Source organism: Sorex araneus, chromosome 6 (genome assembly GCF_027595985.1).
Source record: "Sorex araneus isolate mSorAra2 chromosome 6, mSorAra2.pri, whole genome shotgun sequence".
Classification (NCBI taxonomy): domain Eukaryota; kingdom Metazoa; phylum Chordata; class Mammalia; order Eulipotyphla; family Soricidae; genus Sorex; species Sorex araneus.
Window position 1 is genome coordinate 164,465,540 of NC_073307.1, and position 18,606 is coordinate 164,484,145.

The 18,606-nt window shown below is 55.1% G+C and overlaps 1 protein-coding gene across 1 annotated transcript in view; it reads left to right on the plus strand.

Moving 5' to 3' along the window:
* The first annotated feature begins 883 nt into the window (after positions 1 to 883).
* PACS1 (phosphofurin acidic cluster sorting protein 1) overlaps positions 884 to 18,606 on the plus strand; it is a 105,989-nt gene continuing 88,266 nt past the window's right edge. Inside the window, exon 1 of the mRNA XM_055141534.1 lies at positions 884 to 1,339. Within this exon, the coding sequence (XP_054997509.1) occupies positions 990 to 1,339 (350 nt within the window). The 5' untranslated portion in view covers positions 884 to 989. The remainder of the gene's footprint in view (positions 1,340 to 18,606) is intronic.

Below are 18,606 nucleotides of genomic sequence, written 5' to 3' on the forward strand. Positions count from 1 at the left end.
GTGGCAGAACACACCAAGCCTTGCTGGAAAACACAAATCCAAACCCCGTGGTCCCGAGCCCAGCCCAGGGTGCGGGGGAGCTGCTTCCCTCAAGTCCTGGGCCCAGTGTTCCTGAGGCTCCTGACGGGCCAGACCTCCGTCCGCAACAGGCCTTTGCCAGGCTGCTGGGGCAGGACGTGACAGCTGGGTACAAATGCATCAGTGGGCATGGCCTGGTTTCTGCAAGTGGCTGGCCGGGATGGGCCTTGGAGGTGGTGGCATTTGAGCCAGTCCCGGGGAGAAGGAGAATCCTAGAAACCGAGTAACATACCGAGTGGAAGAAATTGAGGGCAGAGACAGGAGCGTGTGACTCCGGGGTGCTGTGTGGGAGGCGGCAGCGGGGAGAGGGAAGGAGGTTGGGTCAGGTTTAGGTTTGTAATTCGCCCGAGCTAGGGGTCTCCCCGGCCGCGCCGAGAGAACACGGCTGGGTGGTCTGCACCACTCGCCCGGCGGATGGGGAGCACGTACCCCCGTGTTGGGGCTGCTGTGGGCCCCCGGGGCCGGGCGCGCTCCCGCGGCAGCCCCATCCCCGCCGGGGCCGCGCCCCGGAAAAGCGGGCTTTCCGCAGGCGGAGCGGCGGGGGAGGGGCGGGGGGCCCGGATGGCCGCCGAGGGCGCGGCGGGCTCGCGGGGCGGGGCCAGCCGGGCGCGCGCCCGCGGCGGCCCCCGAGCGGCGGGAGCGAGGGCGCGCGCCCGGCCCCGCCCCGGCCCCGCCCCGGCGCTGGGTGGGGCGCGCGCGCCCGGCCGCCCCGCCCCCTCGGACACGCCCACCCGGGGTCGGCGGCGCGAGCCGCAACAGGCAGCGGCGGGCGAGCGCTCGGCCGCGCGCCCGGGCCCGCGCGTGCGTGCAGCCTCTCGCGGGCGCGCTCCGCTCGGCCGGGCGGGCTGAGGAGACAGGCCGGGCCCCGCCGCCGCCGCCGCCGGCCGCTCGGCATCGCTCGCTGCCCGGCCATGGCGGAACGCGGAGGGCCCAGTGGTGGTCCCGGAGGCGCGGGGGGCGGCAGCGGCCCGCGGGGCTCGGGGGCCGCCCAGTCCCCGCCGCAGCCGCCGCCGCCGCAGCCGCCGCCGCCCCAGCAGCCGACGCCCCCCAAGCCGGCCCAGGCCACCTCGTCGTCCTCGTCCACCTCGGCGGCGCCGGCCTCGTCCTCGTCCTCGTCCACCTCCGCCTCCATGGCCGTCGCCGTGGCCTCGGGCTCCGCGCCTCCCGGCGGCCCCGGGCCCGGCCGCACCCCCGCGCCCGTGCAGATGAACCTGTACGCCACCTGGGAGGTGGACCGGAGCTCGTCCAGCTGCGTGCCCAGGTGAGGGGGACGCGCCGCCCGGGCCCCGCCCTCGCCCGCCGGGGGCCTCGGGGCCTGCCTTCCCGGGCCTCGGTTTCCCCGGGCGCCCGCCCCTGGGCTGTACATGTGTTGCGGACGGGCGCTCCAGATCGCCCGCGATATTGCGATTTCCCAACCCGCGCCGCACGTGCCGAGCGCGGTTGTCACCGTCTGCCAGTTACGGGCCATTGGCTCGCCGCCGGGGCGCCCAGTGCGCCGAGACGCGGGTTCCCGGGCGCCCGGGCCACGCGGGGTGCCGGGCGCCCCTCCCCCAGGAGCCCCAGCGGGCTGCAGGCCGTCGCCGCCCGCCTCCCGAGCCCGGGCCCGGCCTCCCTGGGCCCCCTCTGGGGGTTTCCTTCCGCGGGTCCGAGCGTCCCAAGTTTGGGGCGTTTTGTTTCTGAGCGGGCGGGGTGGGGGGGTCTTTCCCCAGCTCTTTGGGGCGGTGTGAAATGGCCCCGAGCTTGCCCCTTGCCCGGACCCTGAACTGCTTTTGTCGAGGCCAGCGAAGTGCCTGGGACTGTGGGTGCCGGCTTCCTGCTCTGGGGGGCCAGCCCAGCCCAGCCGGGTGGATGTGTGTGACTTGGGGTTCCGCAGCGCTGCCAGGCTCCACCCTCGGCGCTTTTTCTCCTCCTTTCTTTGGAGTTTTTCCAATTATTTCATGCATCTGTGGCTTTTTCACCCCGATGCAGGTCTGGAGAGATCGCTCTTCTTTCCTGCCTCGCTTGGATGTGAAGTAGTTAGGTCTGTGTCTGCCGGGCTGGTATTGACGCGCGGGGGGGGGGGGGGTGCCCTTCCTGACCACATCCCCTCCCCCCCAAAGGTAAACATTATTCTGCAGTCTGAGTTGATCATTTCCCGTCCTTTAAAAATAACTTGACTCTCGATGTGTTGTGCATCTGTAAACAATACTTGTTTGGAATTTTTTTTTTCTCTCCGGGGTTTGGGCCACACCTGACTGCTGAGGGGCGCCTCCCGGCCCTGCGCAGGGCGTGCCAGGGTGCCACTGCACGTGCTCCAGCCGTCCTTGGAGCTATCATCCCGGCCCTGTTTGGAAATTTTTTATTTTGAGGGGGGTGTTAAGGGGCTGGCTTCACCACATAGTGCTCTAGGGCTCCCCCTGGCTTGGTGTTGGGGGGCTGCTCTAGCTTTGCTCTGGGGGCCGTGTGGTGCCAATGATCAAACCTGGGCCTCGGGGTCACAGCGATGGTCTGGCCGATAGGGCTTTACATGGGTTCTAGCCCCGGCACCCTCTACAACCCCCCAACCCTGCGAGGAGTAATTCCCAAGCCAGGCCAGGAGTAAGCTCTGAGCTCTGTTAGGTGTGGCCCCAAAATGCAAAAAACAAGCAAAAGCCCAACGCCTAAAACCTGGGCCTCGTGTATGCAAAGTATGCCCTCAGTCTGTGAGCTCTCTTCCTGGCCCTGTTTTGAATTTTCTTTTTTTTTTTTCCTTTTTTTGAAGAAGGGAGGTGGTGCAGGTTTTCCTCCAAGCAGTGCCGGGGACCAGAGCCGGCTCTCCCGCCTGCCTGGGAGACCTGGAGAGCCAAACTCACGCCCCTGCTTTGAACGTTTTTGAAGTTTCTCTAAGTCCTTTCTTACTGTGTGTAGCCAGTGGTCTGTTTTGGCGCGAGTGTATAGCTCAGCCTTCAGTTTGTGCGGATCCTGGGTGTTGGAAGGTAACTCCCTCTTAAATATGCTCCTCCGTCGTGGATGGGCTTGTGCAGGATGGGTCCTAATCCTCTCAGCCAACAGCTGGGGGTTCCTGTTGGTCCTCACCAATCGCAGTGCTTGGGGTGTGCCCTACAGGTTTCTTCAGGGTGTCTTTCTTTGAAGGTGTGGAATTGTTGCTTGCAGGTACGCACCGGACGCCACTTCCGGTGGGTTTCCACCTGCCTTTTTGTGCTTGACAGACCATGCGCTGACTCTCGCCCTTTGTGGTAATTGGAAACTCCTGCTCGCTTGCTCTGCCACTTGCCCCGAGTGGCACTCGAGTGTGTGCTTGCATTCCTCTCGTGGGCCCGGCCGGGCCTCTCTCTAGGAATCTCCGTCTGGAGCTGCAGGATTCTCCTGGCAGAGCCCCTCGTCCTGCTGGGGGCCAGTGTCAGAAGATGCTCTTGGCCCCTCTCCCTCCCCTCTGCACATTGGGTTGTGTGACTTCTGTTTTTCAGTAGTAGTAGAACAGGAGCGGCTTGGGGACTGTATCTGGTAGTGTTCTGTGTTTAAGGTGTGATGGATGGGGGTGGGGTCACTGGCTGTGGTCTCAGGAGACCCCTTGTCAGGGAGGGGGCCCGGGCCATTCGGCCTCCTGATCATTTGCACAGCTTCCTTCTCTAGCTTGCTCACGCCTGCGGGCCGGAAGGTGCCGTGCCGCAGAGGGGCCCCCTAAACCTGCCCGAACAGGTCGCTGAAAAGTCCTCAGAATAAATTATTAGCCCAGGAATCCAGCAGGCCTCCTGCTGCCGCTCAGCTCGTGGGAGCAACCAGCGCATGGCCGGCCGGCCGTTCCCTCCGGGCCTCTCCGCAGACCGTCCCTCAGATTGTCCACTGCCCTGCTCTGACTTTGCCTTTCGTCCGTCACCCTCGTGCCTGCCAGCGACTTGTGGAACACTCGTGCTCTTTGGAGCATGTTGTTTTATCTGCAGGGTGGAAAATAACACCCTGTGGGGAGAAAATGGCCCGCTCTTGCCCTTCCAATTATTCGAGTCATCTGCTAATTTGAGGTCTCCGTGTGGTAGCTGGTGGTGGCGTTGAGGCCATATCGGCGCTGCGCAGTGCTCTGTAAGTGGTCTAGGTGAACACAATCGGCTTATTTTTGGATTTGTTTGGGGGCCACGCCCAGCAGTGCTCAGGGCTGCCGATGCTCGGTACCTACGTGGTGGTGTCTGGGATGCGGCCCGGGCTTCCTGCAAGCAAAGCATGTGCTTCATCCTGCCGGCCCTCACACTGCCCTGGATGACAGTCTTGTGGGGTTCTGTCTGTCTGTTTGTTTGTTTGTTTGTGTATTTGGTTTTGAGCCATATTCAGAGGTGCTCAAGGCTTACTCCTGGTTTTGTGCTCCTGGCGGTGCTTGGGGGACCCCTGGGGTGCCGGAGATTCAACTGGGGTCAGCTGCATGTGAGGCAAGTGCCTTACCCGCTCACTGTCTCTCTGGCCCCAGATGAGAATTCTGAGACACAAGCCTGAGCCAACCTAGGTTGATCCCTGGCCCCATGGGGTCCCCCGAGCCCTGCCAAGACTCATCCTTGAGAGCAGAGCCAGGGGTAAGCCCTGGGCACAGTTGGGATGACCCCAAAACCAAAATAAAATGTGTGAACATGTGAATCAGAGGTTTATCTATGTGTACACACATACTTGTGTGTGCGTGACTGTTGTGGGATTCAATCTTCTGGAAATAGGCCTCTGTCCGTAATGCCGAGAAGAGAGAGTTGGGCATTTGAGTGTTAGGAAGGTCAGAATTTTTCTGGATTCCTATAGAAATCTAATTTGCTTTCTTTTCTTTTTTTTTTCTCTTTTTGGGTCGCACCCAGCAATGCACAGGGGTTACTCCTGGCTCTGCACTCAGGAATTACCCTTGGCAGTGCTCAGGGGACCAAATGGGATGCTGGGAATCGAACCTGGGTTGGCTGCATGCAAGGCAAAAGCCCTACCCACTGTGCTATTGCTCCAGCCCCTAATTTGCTTTTTGAAAAATCTTTTTCCTTTCCTAACAAACCATGAGCAGTGCAGTTGTTTCTCAGCTGTTTTCTTTGTTAACATCTGAAATCTCTTACAGCCTCTTGTGGTTTATGTTTTCCAGCTCTTCATGGACAAAGCGCAGACCTATTGTGGGCTTTAAAATCACTGTTGCTGTATTCGTGGCCGTTTTGGTGGTTTGGTTTTGGTTTTGGGGCCACACCTGGTGGTGTTCAGGGGCTGCTTCCTGCACATTGCGGCGTTGCTCCTAGCAGTGCTCGGGGGCCCTCGAGTGCCTGGGGTCGAACCCGGGCCTCCTGCATGCAGAGCCCTTTGAGCTGTCTCCTCGGCCCTCTCATGGCGTTTCTATGGGCATGGAGGTGAGGAACAAAGATTACAGTGTGTCCATTATTAGCAATTTGGGCATTGTAGAAAAATAGGAAATTTAAAACAAAAGCCCCGGGTCCCACTCATGTTCTCACACCCCGGGTAGTCGCTGTGAAATGCAGTTGACTTTTAAGATTCTGGTATAAGCAAGTGTCTGGTTTGTCGCTCCCTTGGGAAAGTCGCAGCCTGGAATTTGGCATGGTTTTCCTTCCGTGCCAAGGAGTACACTCTGCTCTCTGTGGGAATACGGTATGGATCTCGGGGCGGCCCTGCTGGGGGCTCGGGACGGAGGGTTCCGGCGTCTCCTTATTGATCCTACCCTTTGGTTCCTGCCACATTTTAAGTTGCTTAGGCAGAGGAGGCGAAAAAATTAATGCAATTCGCAGATGCTCGAGAGTTCCTCCGTGACCTCAAGTTGATGAGGAGATAGAATGTGCCTTTCTTTATCTCTCCCAAGCTCTGTCACATTTGTGTTTTGCCCAGAGCGCGTGCGCAGACCCTTATCTGCGCGTGTGGACTCAGGAGCTCAGTCAAGTTTATCAGGCACGTTTCTCCCGAGACTCCAGGCTTCCAGCAGCGGGTACTGAAGTTAAGCCTCAGTGAACAAGGCAGTGTTTGAGCCCCTGAAGGAGGCGGCTGTGGCCGAGCTGCCGTGTCAGTCTGCCGTGGGAGTGCAGCTTCTGTGGGGGCACTTGCCCTTCAGCCACAGAAGCCGGTTTGTGTGGAGTCACTCCGTGTTCTCACGATGTGCTTGGTCAGACTCCTCCGCGCTTCGGCTTTCCGTCCATTGGGTGGGAGAGTGTCTGCTTACTATTGTTCTGAGAGGTAGTGAAACAAATATATATAACAAGTATATGTATACTTATATATATTTTATAAATAAATATATAATGCATATATATATTTAAAAGGATCTCTAAATCCATATGAGAGGATAGATCCTAAATGACATAGAGTAAATAAAATTGATCAAATAAAAGCGATTGGCTGAAATTTCAGTTATTTCCCTATCATCAAAAGTCTTAAAAGAGGGGCCGGAGCGATAGCACAGCGGGTAGGGCGTTTGCCTTGCACGCGGCCGACCCGGGTTCGATCCCCGGCATCCCATATGGTCCCCCAAGCACTGCCAGGAGTAATTCCTGAGTGCAAAGCCAGGAGTAACCCCTGAGCATTGCTGGGTGTGACCCAAAAAGCAAAAAAAAAAAAAAAAAAAAAAAAGTCTTAAAAGCGTTTCTGTACCTTAGGAGATTTGAATTTCAGTCTGTGAGTGTGGTAACAGGATAGCGGTGCCTCGGGTAATAGGACCCGTCGCCCCGGGGAAGCTCAGATTCCTTAAGTCACACAGAGAATGACTTTCACAGAGTCTGTTGGGCATGGATTGATTTACAGATCTGTGGGATACACTAGTGGGTGTGTGATTTCTTTTTAAACCTGTCTTCCAGTTTCCTCGCTGGGCCAGAGAGCGGCCTCTGTGTCTCTGGGAGCGGGAGGGAGATGGAGTCGGACCCCGCCTCGGCAGTGACCTGGAATGAGGAGTTTGCCTTGGGGTTGACCAGCGCCGGCAGAATCCTTCCTTCCCCGGGCCAGCCCGGAAGGCACCCACGTGCCTTTGGAAGGTCTTCATGGACCCAGACAGGCGCCTGGCGGCCAGGCTGCGGGTTGTTCCTCTTAGCACGTTCATGGGGCACTTTCCTGATGAGGACGTCTCCAGGATCCACGCTCCCTCTGAACGCTTTACAAGCCAGAAAATCCCATAGTTGCCAGTGGGGAACTGACTCCCCACACACTTACACCTGCCCCCCACCACGGGCAGGTGGTAGAGAAGGCCTGGAAATGGTGATCCGTCGTGACTTTGTCTGCAGTCCTTCCAGAAAACAGGTCCCTAAAACATTAGTTATGTCTTGGGGCCGGAGCGATAGCACAGCGGGTAGGGCGTTTGCCTTGCACGAGGCCAACCCAGGTTCAGTTCCCAGCATCCCATATGGTCCCCCAAGCACTGCCAGTAGTAATTCCTGAGTCAGAGCCAGGAGTAACCCCTGAGCATCGCTGGGTGTGACCCAAAAAGCAAAAAAAAAAAAAAACCAAAAAAACATTAGTTATGTCTTAACGTCATAAGCTGTCTTATGGTGGTGGTGGTTTTTATTTGTTTTTTCGCTTTTTGGGTCACACCCGACAATGCACAGGGGTTACTCCTGGCTTTGCACTCAAGAATTAATTCTGGTGGTGCTCAGGGGACCATATGGGGTGCTGGGAATAGAACCCGGGTTGGCCGCGTCCAAGGCAAACGCCCTCCCCGCTGTGTTATCGCTCCAGCCCCATTGTTGTTTTTTACGGGCTACTTCTGGCCTACTGTGCTCAAGGCTTACTCCTGGCTCAGTGCTCAGAGATCACTCCTGGCTCGGAGCTTGTGGACCACAGTGGGTGCTGGGGATTGAACCCGAGTCGGTGGCTGCATGAGAGGCTAGTGCCTTGGCTGCTGGCCCCGAGGTCATGGGCTATTTACTTTTTAATACATGACATAGTATATAACAGCTGCATGTGAATGTTAAAGTAAAACTACTAACGGGCTTGAGCGACAGCGCAGCAGTTAAAGCACTTGCCTTGCTCAGGGCCAACCTCAGTTTAGATCCCCGGAACGGCCTATGGCCGAACCCCAGCCTTGCCAAGAGTGACCCCATGAGCACAGAGCCAGGAGCAAGGCCTCCGCACTGCTGGGTGTGGCCCCAAGCTCCTTAAGGATAGTGTTAGTGGTGGAGGGATGGGCGTTTGATCATTGTGAGATTGTAACCCAAACATGAAAGCTTATAACTATCTCACGGTGATTCAGTAAAATAAAACTAAAAAAAATAGTGTTAGTAAAATAATAATACTATCTTCCTTGTCTGTAGGTCCTGCAGTTCATGTTACTTTTGTCACACTGTAACTAGAGGCGTTAGTTCTGGATGGTAGATGTAGAATGTTCCAGGTGATAATACTGGTTCAGAGATAAATTTCTGTATGGTATTTCTAGTATTAATATTTATGGCTTTTCCTTAACTAAGCCAAATTTGTATTTCTTCTAAATTATTTTAAAATGCTCTAGTATACTTCCTTCCCTCAGGGGCCCACTCATTTCTTTTTTCACCCATTGATATTCTTTCGTTTACTTGTGACACGCTTTTATCTTCTAGTCCGCTAGCTTCTTCTTGTAAGGTTTTCTTCCTGGTGCTGCCCTGCCATTCCTTTCTTACTTTGGATCTTGGTATCTGTTGAGAAAACCATCTGGCGGCATGAGCTCCTGCGTGGGTTTGAGATGCTAGGGTTGTGAGTGACATTAATTTTTGTTATTCTGTGTTTTTTGGCGATTTCTAAACTTCTTCCTAAGCATGCATTACAGAAAAGATGAATTTGCTCACAAATCGAATTTATTTCAGAATATATAATAACTACTCAGTTGCACACTTCAAGAGAATCTTAAATCACAGTGAAGCTATAAAAGAAAAGCGTGTATTGAATGAGTATTTGAGTGTGCTGTTAGGCTGAGGGGGCTGGAGCCACGAGGCCCATCCTGGTGCCCCCCGGGCCACCCCCTGAGTGGGGGAGCATGTGGTGCCAGGGATGGAACTCAAGGCCTCGTGCGTGCAACGCACGTGCTATACTATGTGATCTGTCTCCCTGGCCTCCCTCCCTCCCTCCTTCCCTTTCTCCCTTTCCTTTTTTCTTTCCACTTTTGGCTTACTCCTGGCTCTGCTCTCAGGGATCACTCCTGGCAGGGCTCAGGGGATCCTTTGGGGTGCCGGGGATTGAACTCGGGTCAGCCACGTACTCAGGGCAAGCGCGCTACCCACTGTACTCTCTTCAGCCTTCCTCTGTTTCTTATTTTGTGATACCAAGTGGCCTCACGGTTTTGAGAGTAGCCTTTTCCTTTTCTTTATCAATTTTGGGGGTATAACCAGGCAGCACTCAGCGGGCTTAGGGACCATTCCAGGTGACACTCAGTTAATTGGGCTGGGCGGATCAGTGCCAAAGCCCTCGGGTGCAGCGCTGCTAGTGCCACCCTGGCGGTGCTTGGGGGAGCTCTCGGGCAGAGCCTGGTGTTGCTGGGGGCGTGGCTGGGCCACTGAGCCTTCCCTCGGCTCTTCCTTTTTCTTTATTTCTTATTTTTTGGGGTTTGGGGTCACACCTAGTTGAGCTCAGGGCTTCCTCCTGGCTCTGCACTCTCGGGTCACCCAGAGTGTGACCCGAGGCTCAGCGGACAGAGCCTCGGGGTGGGGTGCATGCAAGGCGGGCGCCTTTCCACTGGCCTCTCGCCCCAGCCCAGAATAAATCTTGGCATGACCCAGGAGCTCCTCTGTGATATGGCCTCTCGCTGCCTTTGCCCCTGAGCCATTCCTGGTTCCGACCTGGCCCAGAACAGCACGTGGCCCTGGGCTTGGGGCGTCTCTTCTTGTTCTCCCTTCCTGGTACGCTTTGTCCTGAGACGCGTGTACGGAAACTTGTGGCCATCCTCACCGATCCCAGCTGACCTGCCCCCCCAAGAGCCGCCCAATTCTTGCAGGAAATTTATCAATTTTTTATTTTTATTTTTTTTAAGTTTTGGCAGTGCTGGACCCCAGAACCTCACACGCGCAGCGGGCACTCTGCTGCTGAGCTGTCCCCGCTCCAGAGTTCTAATGCCTTTCCACGGTTTTTTTTTTCTTTTTGGGTTACACCCGGCGATGCACAGGGGTTACTCCTGGCTCTGTACTCAGGAATTACCCCTGGTGGTGCTCAGGGGACCATATGGGATGCTGGGAATCGAACCCGGGTTGGCCGTGTGCAAGGCAAACGCCCTACCCGCTGTGCTATCGCTCCAGCCTCAATGCCTTTCCACGGTTAAGCGTCACCTGAAGTTATTCTCTTCCCGTCCCAAGAGTTCCCGCAGAGATGCTCAGTGTGTAAATTTGCCAGTGGGCTGTACCTTACTGAATGAAATTCTGTTATTGTTTAATCAAATGAAAATATATTTGCACATTTCTTTCATTCAGCAAATATATTTTTACTTCTGTGTGCCAAAACACTGATTAGGTGCTGGGGAAATAGCAGCAGGTTGATAAAGTTCGTTCTGCCCTAGAATGTGCATTTTCATGGGTGTGATGGGTAATCCATAAGTCATCAGATTAGTGACAGATACTGGTAGTGTTGTGAATTTTCTTCCTCCTCCTCCTCCTTCCTTTTTCTCCTCCTCTTCCTTTTCCTCCCCTCCCCCTGTCCTTCCCTCCCTCCTTCAGTGGAACATGGGGCCTCACGCATGCAGACATGTACTGTACATGGGGCAGCCTGGCCTACCCTGAAGGCCGTTTGGTGAGGGTGGTCGGCGAAGGCCTCTCTGACGGTGTCTGCTGCTGCCTGACTGGCCGAGCCTTTACCGTGTGCCAGTCGCCCACCTGAGGCCCGCTGCCGTCCCTTGCGCAGAAAGGGAAACTGAGCGAAAGCCCTCTGGCGAGCCTTCCCGGTTTGAGGTGGGTGGAGCAGGGTTTTATGCCGTGACTCACTGTCTGACCTCAGAGTCATTTCTTTGTTTAAACTTCGTGTCCCCGGAGCCCCGTGATGGGTCAGGCGGAATGTCCGATGCGTCGTCCTGTTGGGGTCCAGGATGCGTCCCTGCCGCACAGGCTGTGCGCGCTGGCTCTGAGCTGACTGTGAGCGGATTGGAGTGACGTGGGGAAAGTAGCTGCTGTCACGCTTCCGTTTTCCTTAGTGCTCCAGGACCTCATCTGCTGGGCCTGTGCCCTCCCGCTGAGCCATGCCCGGGCCCTACTCCCAGTTTTGTTTTCAGGCGACACCTGGCAGTGCTGGAATGACAGTGGCGATAAAGAGGCAGTCAGAACAGTAGCGAAGGAGGGAGCTGGGCCTGGCACACGCAAAGCCGGCGCTCTGCAGCGGACCCACCTCCCGCCCTTAATAGCTGTTTGGCTTAAGTGTTTCCCACGGACCCTACTTAAGCACTTGACTTGCATTAATTCTCGCTTAATCCCCATATTAAATGTTGGGTAGGGACAACTATCATGCCCATTCTACAGACATAAGAAAATGGAAGCAGGGGTGAGGGAGCTGAGCGATCAAAGGGCTGCAATGGGCACTCTGCACGGAGGGGCCCCGGGGTCCATCGCTGGCACCCCAGGAACCCCCTGAGCACCTTGTTAGGTGCTGCAGAGCGCCGGCTTTGCGTGTGCCAGGCCCGGCTTCCCTCCTTCATTACTGTTCTTACTGCCTCTTTATCGCCACTGTCGTTCCACATGCTCCTCCAGAAACTTCTTTCTCTCATGCCTCAGGGTGATTCCTTGGTGTCCTGGTTTCCGCGGCGGGTCCCCCTGGGTCTCGGGTTCACTCTAGACACAGGGCGTGCCAGACACCAAGCTTAACAGAGCAGAAAGTCAAAAGCACCGGTTTTTGGCATCCTGCAACGGTGGCTGGGTGAGGATCCTGTTTCTGCATCCTGCCAACTTACGTGAGCGGAAGAGACAGCGCGGTCTTTGCCTGCGACCACAGCTTTGTTTTGAGCCAACTTGACCTGACAGCTTCCCCATTCTATCTGCTGACTTTGGGAGCTCTGGCTGGCAGCCGGCACAGCACCAGAACCGGTTTCTGCCCGTTCATTACCGGGAACGCCGGACCGCGCAGAGCGTAGCGCAGGCTTCGGTGGAGGTCATCTCCGGTGTCCTTTCAGGCTCTCCGTCTCTGTCTCAGCTACAGGGAAGCTGTATTTTACTTTTACAGGGAAATTATGTTAGGATATTTATGACATCATGGAACATTTGGATCTTTGTTAAGTTCATTAATTTTCCTTGTTTTCATTTAGAAATTTTTTTTTTTTTTTTTTTTGGCTTTTGGGCCTCATCCGACTAGTGCTCAGTGCCAATTCCTGGCTCTGCTCTTTGGGATCCCTCCTGGCAGGCTCAGGGAGCCATATGGGATGGCAGGGATTGAACCTGGGTCAGCCATGTACAAGGTAAGCAAGCCACTTGCCCACCTTACTATTCTGCACCCAAAGTTTTCCTTTAAAAATAAGCACTTGGGCCTGGAGCACAGCGGGTAGGGCGTTTGCCTTGCATGTAGCCGACCCGGGTTCGATTCCCAGCATCCTATATGGTCCCCTGAGCACCGCCAGGAGTAATTCCTGAGTGCAGAGCCAAGAGTAACCCCCCTATGCGTCGCTGGGTGTGACTCAAAAAGCAAAAAATAAAATAAAATAAAAATAAGCACTGTCCTTATTTTCCCATGTTGGTAGGAAACCCACAAATGCATTGACAAGTGTCTGGTTCTTCCTAAAGATATAAAATACAGCTTAACCCTTTATCAAGTTTGGACCATCACTGTGACTGGGATTCGTCAAGACTTAAAATGAAGAGAGTAGATTGGGGCTTGGTGTGGAACTCTTTATTTAATGCTCAGGGCTTACTCCTGGCTCTGCACTCAGGAATTACTCCTGGCGCTGCTCAGGGACCCTAGGGGGTGCTGGGGATCGAACCTGGGTCAGCCCCATGCAAGGCAAACTCCCTCTCCCCTGTACTACAACTCTGGCTCCAGGAACTCTTTTTTTTTTTTTTTCTTCAAGTTAATTTTTGTCTTTTGGGCCACATCCAGCAGTGCTCAGCGATCACTCCTGGTGGTGCTCAGGAGACCCAATCATATGTGGTGTCCGGGACTGAACTAGGGTCTGCCACGAGGAAGGCAAGCACCTCGCCCGCTGTAGCATCTCTGTGTCCCATGTGTGACTCTTTAATCACAGACCTTTGCCTTTATAGTTTGGTTTGCATTTGTTTTGCCCCGTACACTGGTACCCTTCCTTCTGCTTTGCCACCTTTCAGGATAAATGCGCTGGCAGGATAAAAACTGCCAGAGAGGCAGTTCTGGGGCTCAGCCCAGGTTCCGACCCGGCCCCCGGGCCCCCTCAACATTGCTTGGAACAACCCCAACACCAGGCTGGTAGTAATCTCCGACCACACTGGATAATGGGCCCAAACCAAAAATGAAATAAGATAAAGGGGCTTGAATAAGAGGCTTAGGGTGTTGGCCGTGTGATCTGAGTTGAAGAGTCCGGGTGTTTGGGAGAGAGAGAAGACATTTTTTCCTTGTCTCTTGGTCTCGGTTACACACCAGAGAGCGGCTTGCTGGTGTGTTTAGGCAAGGGGGTTAATCTTCAGACAGCCAGGGGAATAAAAATGGAACAACCCAGCGCCGGGGCCGGAGCAGTCGTACAGGGGCAGGGTGCCTGCCTTCCCCAGGCTGACCCGGTTGGTCCCATGTGGTCCCCCAAGCATGCCTGGAGTGATCCCCGAGTGTGGCCCCAAAACAGAACGAACAGCAGCAGAAAAGCCAGCCCTTGTAACCTTGCAGTCAGAGGCGCGTTCCAGCGTTCCGTTTAGAGCATCGAGGATTCGGATTAGGAAGTAAGGCCTGTTAGCCGGAGCGAGCTTCAGCTGGGAGCCCCCCCTCCCCTTCCCGGGCCCCTGGTTTGTGAGGTGGGGATACCTTTCTGTGTTTGACGTATTTATTTATATTTTGTTATGAAGAGAAGCAAGTGATCTGAACGGTTTGGACCTAGAAGTCATTCCTGCAGTGTCTGGGGGCTACCCCCCCCACAATGTCTGTTAGTCATCCGTTACATCGTCTTTACAAAGTGGGGTTTTGTCTGACACTTTCGATTCAGGTTCAATGGAATGTGGTAGTGTCATCTGCCTTCAGTCTATTGTTCAATAAAATTGTCTCCTCAAAAGTGAAGTATGCGGACAGCAGCTCCAGCCGTCCGTCCTCTCTGCCAGGCGGCATCTGCCTGGGATGAGATGAGTAAGCAAACCACAGTCCTCTGGGAGCATCAGACTTGGTGACTATTAATGAAGCTAATCGAGTTTCCTCTCTGCCACCGAATGTGCACCCAGTCGTTTATGGGTCTGTCTTTAATGGGGACAATTGCTCATCAATTCCGTAACATTGTTGCTTTGTTTTAAGGATTTGTAGATAACCCCCTCTCTCTTGCCTTTTTCCCCCCTTTTCTTCTTTTTCTCTGTATGAAAGAGGGTGGCCGGGACTGGAGCGAGAGCACAGTGGGTAGGGCGTTTGCCTTGCACGCAGCCGACCCGGGTTCGAATCCCAGCATCCCATATGGTCCCCTGAGCACCGCCAGGGGTAATTCCTAAGTGCATGAGCCAGGAATGACCCCTGTGCATTGCCGGGTGTGACCCAAAAAGCAAAAAAAAAAAACAAAAACAAAAAACCAGAAAGAGGGTGGCCATCGATCTTTTGGGTTGGCTTTTCCCCCATGGAGGAGGATGCCTCAGCTCTTTGCAGATGCAGACTTGGCCCAGGAGTGGGACATGACCTTCTGAACTCAGGTTTGGTGTCAGTGTCATTTGGTGCGTTTGGGACCTAGGCCAGTGCTCTGCTGCTTTACGGTCAGCCCCGAAAAGCGTGAGTGCCCGTCTGCTCCGTGCCCACTTCCGAGCACATGTTCAGGAACATGCCGTTCGGAGCGGTGATGGGCAGCGCGGGGCTCGGCTCTGCTTTGGCTTGATGCTCATTCGGGTGTCTTCTCCCAGTAGAGCTGGCGGGGTCGACAGATTGCCGTCCTCTCTCCACAAGGCTTGGGCTTAAGAATTTTATTATCTGTTTTTTAGTTTTGTTGCGGGCCACACCTGGCAGCTCTCATTTCTCATTGGGCTTTATCTTGCCACGCAGGCTTGGATAAGTCCCAGTAACCCTTACTACTTACACGGCAGAGCCTGGCAAGCTACCCATGGCGTACTTGGTATGCCAAAGACAGTAACAACGATGGTCCTCATTCCCCTGATCCTGAAAGAGCCCCCAATATGCCATCGGGCTACAATAGCACGTTACAGGGACAAATCGAGACATTACTGGTGCCCACTCGAGCAAATTGATGAACATAAGGGATGACAGTGATACAGTGATACAGTGAACCCTTACTCGCTAGTGCTCTTGCCACCTCCTTGTTTGGGATTTTGGACCACACTTGGCAGTACTCAAGGGCCTTTGCCTGCATCTGTGCTCAGGGGGACCATTGCGGTACCCGGGATCGAACTGGGGTTCGCCATATGCAAAGAAAGTGCCTTACCCTAGTACCATCTGTTAATCCCAATAGTACCCACTCCTGGGTACGATTGGTACTTCTGGTCAGCAAATTTTTACTGGCATTTTTGTCACATGCCAGGCAGCACTTACTGCACTAAGAAGGGAGCCCCCAGTGAAACAGACAAAACCCAGCTCTCACACAAGTGACCTCCCGGGGCAGGGGGCTCAGACCTGAGTCAGATGAGAGAGCGTTGTGGACTGGGTCTCTGACAAGCCTGTCAGAAAGGGCAGGGCTGGAAGCAGGGAACTGAGTAGGAGTGTTGGGGTGACAAGGGGAAACTGAGGCATGCTCAGACACGGGCGGTGGAGGTTGAGGAGATGAGGGGTTGTCTGGTTCTGGGTATCAAGGACCAGCCTAGAGGGTTTGACTGTGGATTGCGTCTGGGTCGTAACAGGATACAAGCATTCACGTACGATTTCAGAGTCTCATGTAGCTTCTTTATGTCCATTTTCTGTTTTGGTTCTGGTTTGGGGCCTGGTGGTTTTAGTCCTGGCTCAGTGCTTGGGGCTGCCCGGGGCGGTGCTCCAGGACCGTGTCCTGGGGAGTGGGCCTGGGCCTCCTGCGTGCAAAGCCTGTGCTCAGCCCTTGAGCATCTCCCTGGTCTCTGGTTCCGGGGGGTCTTTCTTTGAGGGACTTTGTGTGTGACTTGGATCTGTGAAATAGAGCCCGTTGGAGCTCCTGGGGCCTTGTGTCCACTTTTTTCTTTTGCTTTTTGGGTCACACCCAGCGATGCCACAGGGGTTACTCCCGTCTCATGTACTCAGGAATTACTCCTGGTGGTGCTCAGAACCATATGGGATGCTGGGGATCGAACCCGGGTCAGCTGTGTGCAAGGCAAACGCCCTACCCACTGTGCTATCTATCGCTCCAGCCCTTTGTTTCCACTTTTTCCATTTGTAGTTAATTGGGCATAAATCCCCTTGGCAGATTGCTGGGGGATGGAATAATCTATGGGTTGGCACTTGAGTGTGAGAAAATAGTCTATTATTATTATTATTATTATTATTATTATTATTATTATTATTTTGGTCTTGGGGCTCCATCCAGCAGTATTCAGAGCTTATTCCTGACTCTGCACTGGGGATTGCCCTGGCGTGGTTCAGGGGCCGTGTGTGGGGCTGGGAATTGATTCCTGTTCAGTGAGGCGCAGGACAGGCTCCTTTCCCACTGGACTTGATAGGCTTTTAACAAGTTTTATTTTATTTCACATCCCCTTTCTGATTGTCGGTGTTGCGGTGGTGGGGGTTGCACACAGGCCTGGTGCTTGCTGGGGGCACACCTCTTTTGGGGTGCTCACATACTTGGCCACAGTGCTCACCCAGATTTGCGTTTCCCTTGCTGTGGTGCGGGCACACACGCCCGGTGGCCGCTGCAGTGCTCACGGGGTGCTTCCGCCCCGGGGTATGGCTGCCGGCGTCCTGTGTGGCGCAGGTGGGATGCCGCGTGCTTGCCGTGGCGCCAGCACCCGCACTCGCCCCCTCAGCCTCGGCCCTGGTGAGGAAGAGGCGCAGCGTGTATCCTTTGTCACTTACCCAGGGGATCGGAGAGTCGGGAACATCTGCTCGGTTGTTTTGTTTTTAATGAGCACTTTGCCACAGGAGACAGCCCGGGCTTCCTGGGTGCTGCGGAGGGAGTGATGCGCGCGCTGGAGGGCGGAGCTGTTTCTGAAGGAGCAGGAACATGAGGGAGCCCGGGCTCCTGGTGCCAAGTGGGTTGTGCTTATTAAAGAGAAAGAGGATTCAGTTCCATCTTGGTGTTTGAAGTCTTACTTTGCTTTTCCTCTGCCTGCTGTGAACAATAGAGTTCGTCCTCCCTCCCTTCCTCCCTCCCTCCCTCCCTCCCTCCCTTTCTTCCTCCCTCCCTCCCTTCCCCCCTCCCTCCCTCCCTCTCTCCCTCCCTTTCTTCCTCCCATTCTTCCTCCCTCCCTCCCTTCTTTCCTTCCTTCTTCCCTCCTCCCTCCCTCCCTCCCTTCTTTTCTTCCTTCCTTCTTCCCTCCCTCCCTCCCTCCCTCCCTTCTTTTCTTCCTTCTTCCCTCCCTCCCTCCCTCCCTCCCTCCCTCCCTTCTTTTCTTCCTTCTTCTCTCCCTCCCTCCCTCCCTCCCTCCCTCCCTCCCTCCCTCCCTCCCTCCTTCCTTCCTCCCTTCCTTCCTCCCTTTGTCCCTCCCTCCCTCCCTCCTTCCTTCCTTCCTTCCTTCCTTCCTTCCTTCCTTCCTTCCTTCCTTCCTTCCTTCCTTCCTTCCTTCCTTCCTCCCTCCCTTTGTCCCTCCCTCCCTCCCTCCCTCCCTCCCTCCCTCCCTCCCTCCCTCTCCCTCCTCTCCCTCCCTGCTTCACATTTCGGATAATGATACTACTTACCTTGTGGCTTGAAAGGTGTGAAAAAAGCATAAAAGAACATGTGCCCAGTTCGGGGATCAGAATTCTCTTCAGGGTTCTTGCAGGAGGCCGATGGTTTGTGACAGGTGCTCAGCATTTCAGACCCATGGACTGTTTCCTGTCCGGTGGGCAGTTCCCGGACAGTAAGCCATGCTGATGTGACAGCAGTGTCTTTACAGCACAGAAGCGAAGAGAGTGAAAGCTCTTTGCAGTTAAGTGTTGTTCCCGTGTCTGAGCTCTCGGAAGGCAAACATAGACGTAAACGTTGGTGTCCACTCAAGACACGCGATTCCTTGCTCTGACATGTCCCCTCCAGGGAGCCTGAAGGAGGTATGTGGCGCTGGCGACTCAGGCGGAGTGGCAGTGCCCTTGGTGACATGATCTTCTAGAGCGGTGGGAGACTCTTCCTGAAGTCCTACACAGCTGGCAGGACGTCGCTACTGAGAGTAGCCACCGGGGCAGCCTCCGGTGCTTTGGGGCGAACCCCAGGGGTGCGGCCTTCTGGCGAGGCACACCTTTCGTGTTGTTGGGGCTTTGGCAGCTCTCGGGCTGGCGGGTTTCCCGTAGCCCAAGGAGCTGACCCCAGAAAGGCCTTTGCAGGTTTCTGCAGAACCCAGGGTGCCCTGAGGGGTTTTGAGGCGCCCAGGAATGCTGGTTCCCTTTCAGGGGCAGGATGGTCTGGGAACCAAAAGCATTTGTCTGGATTGA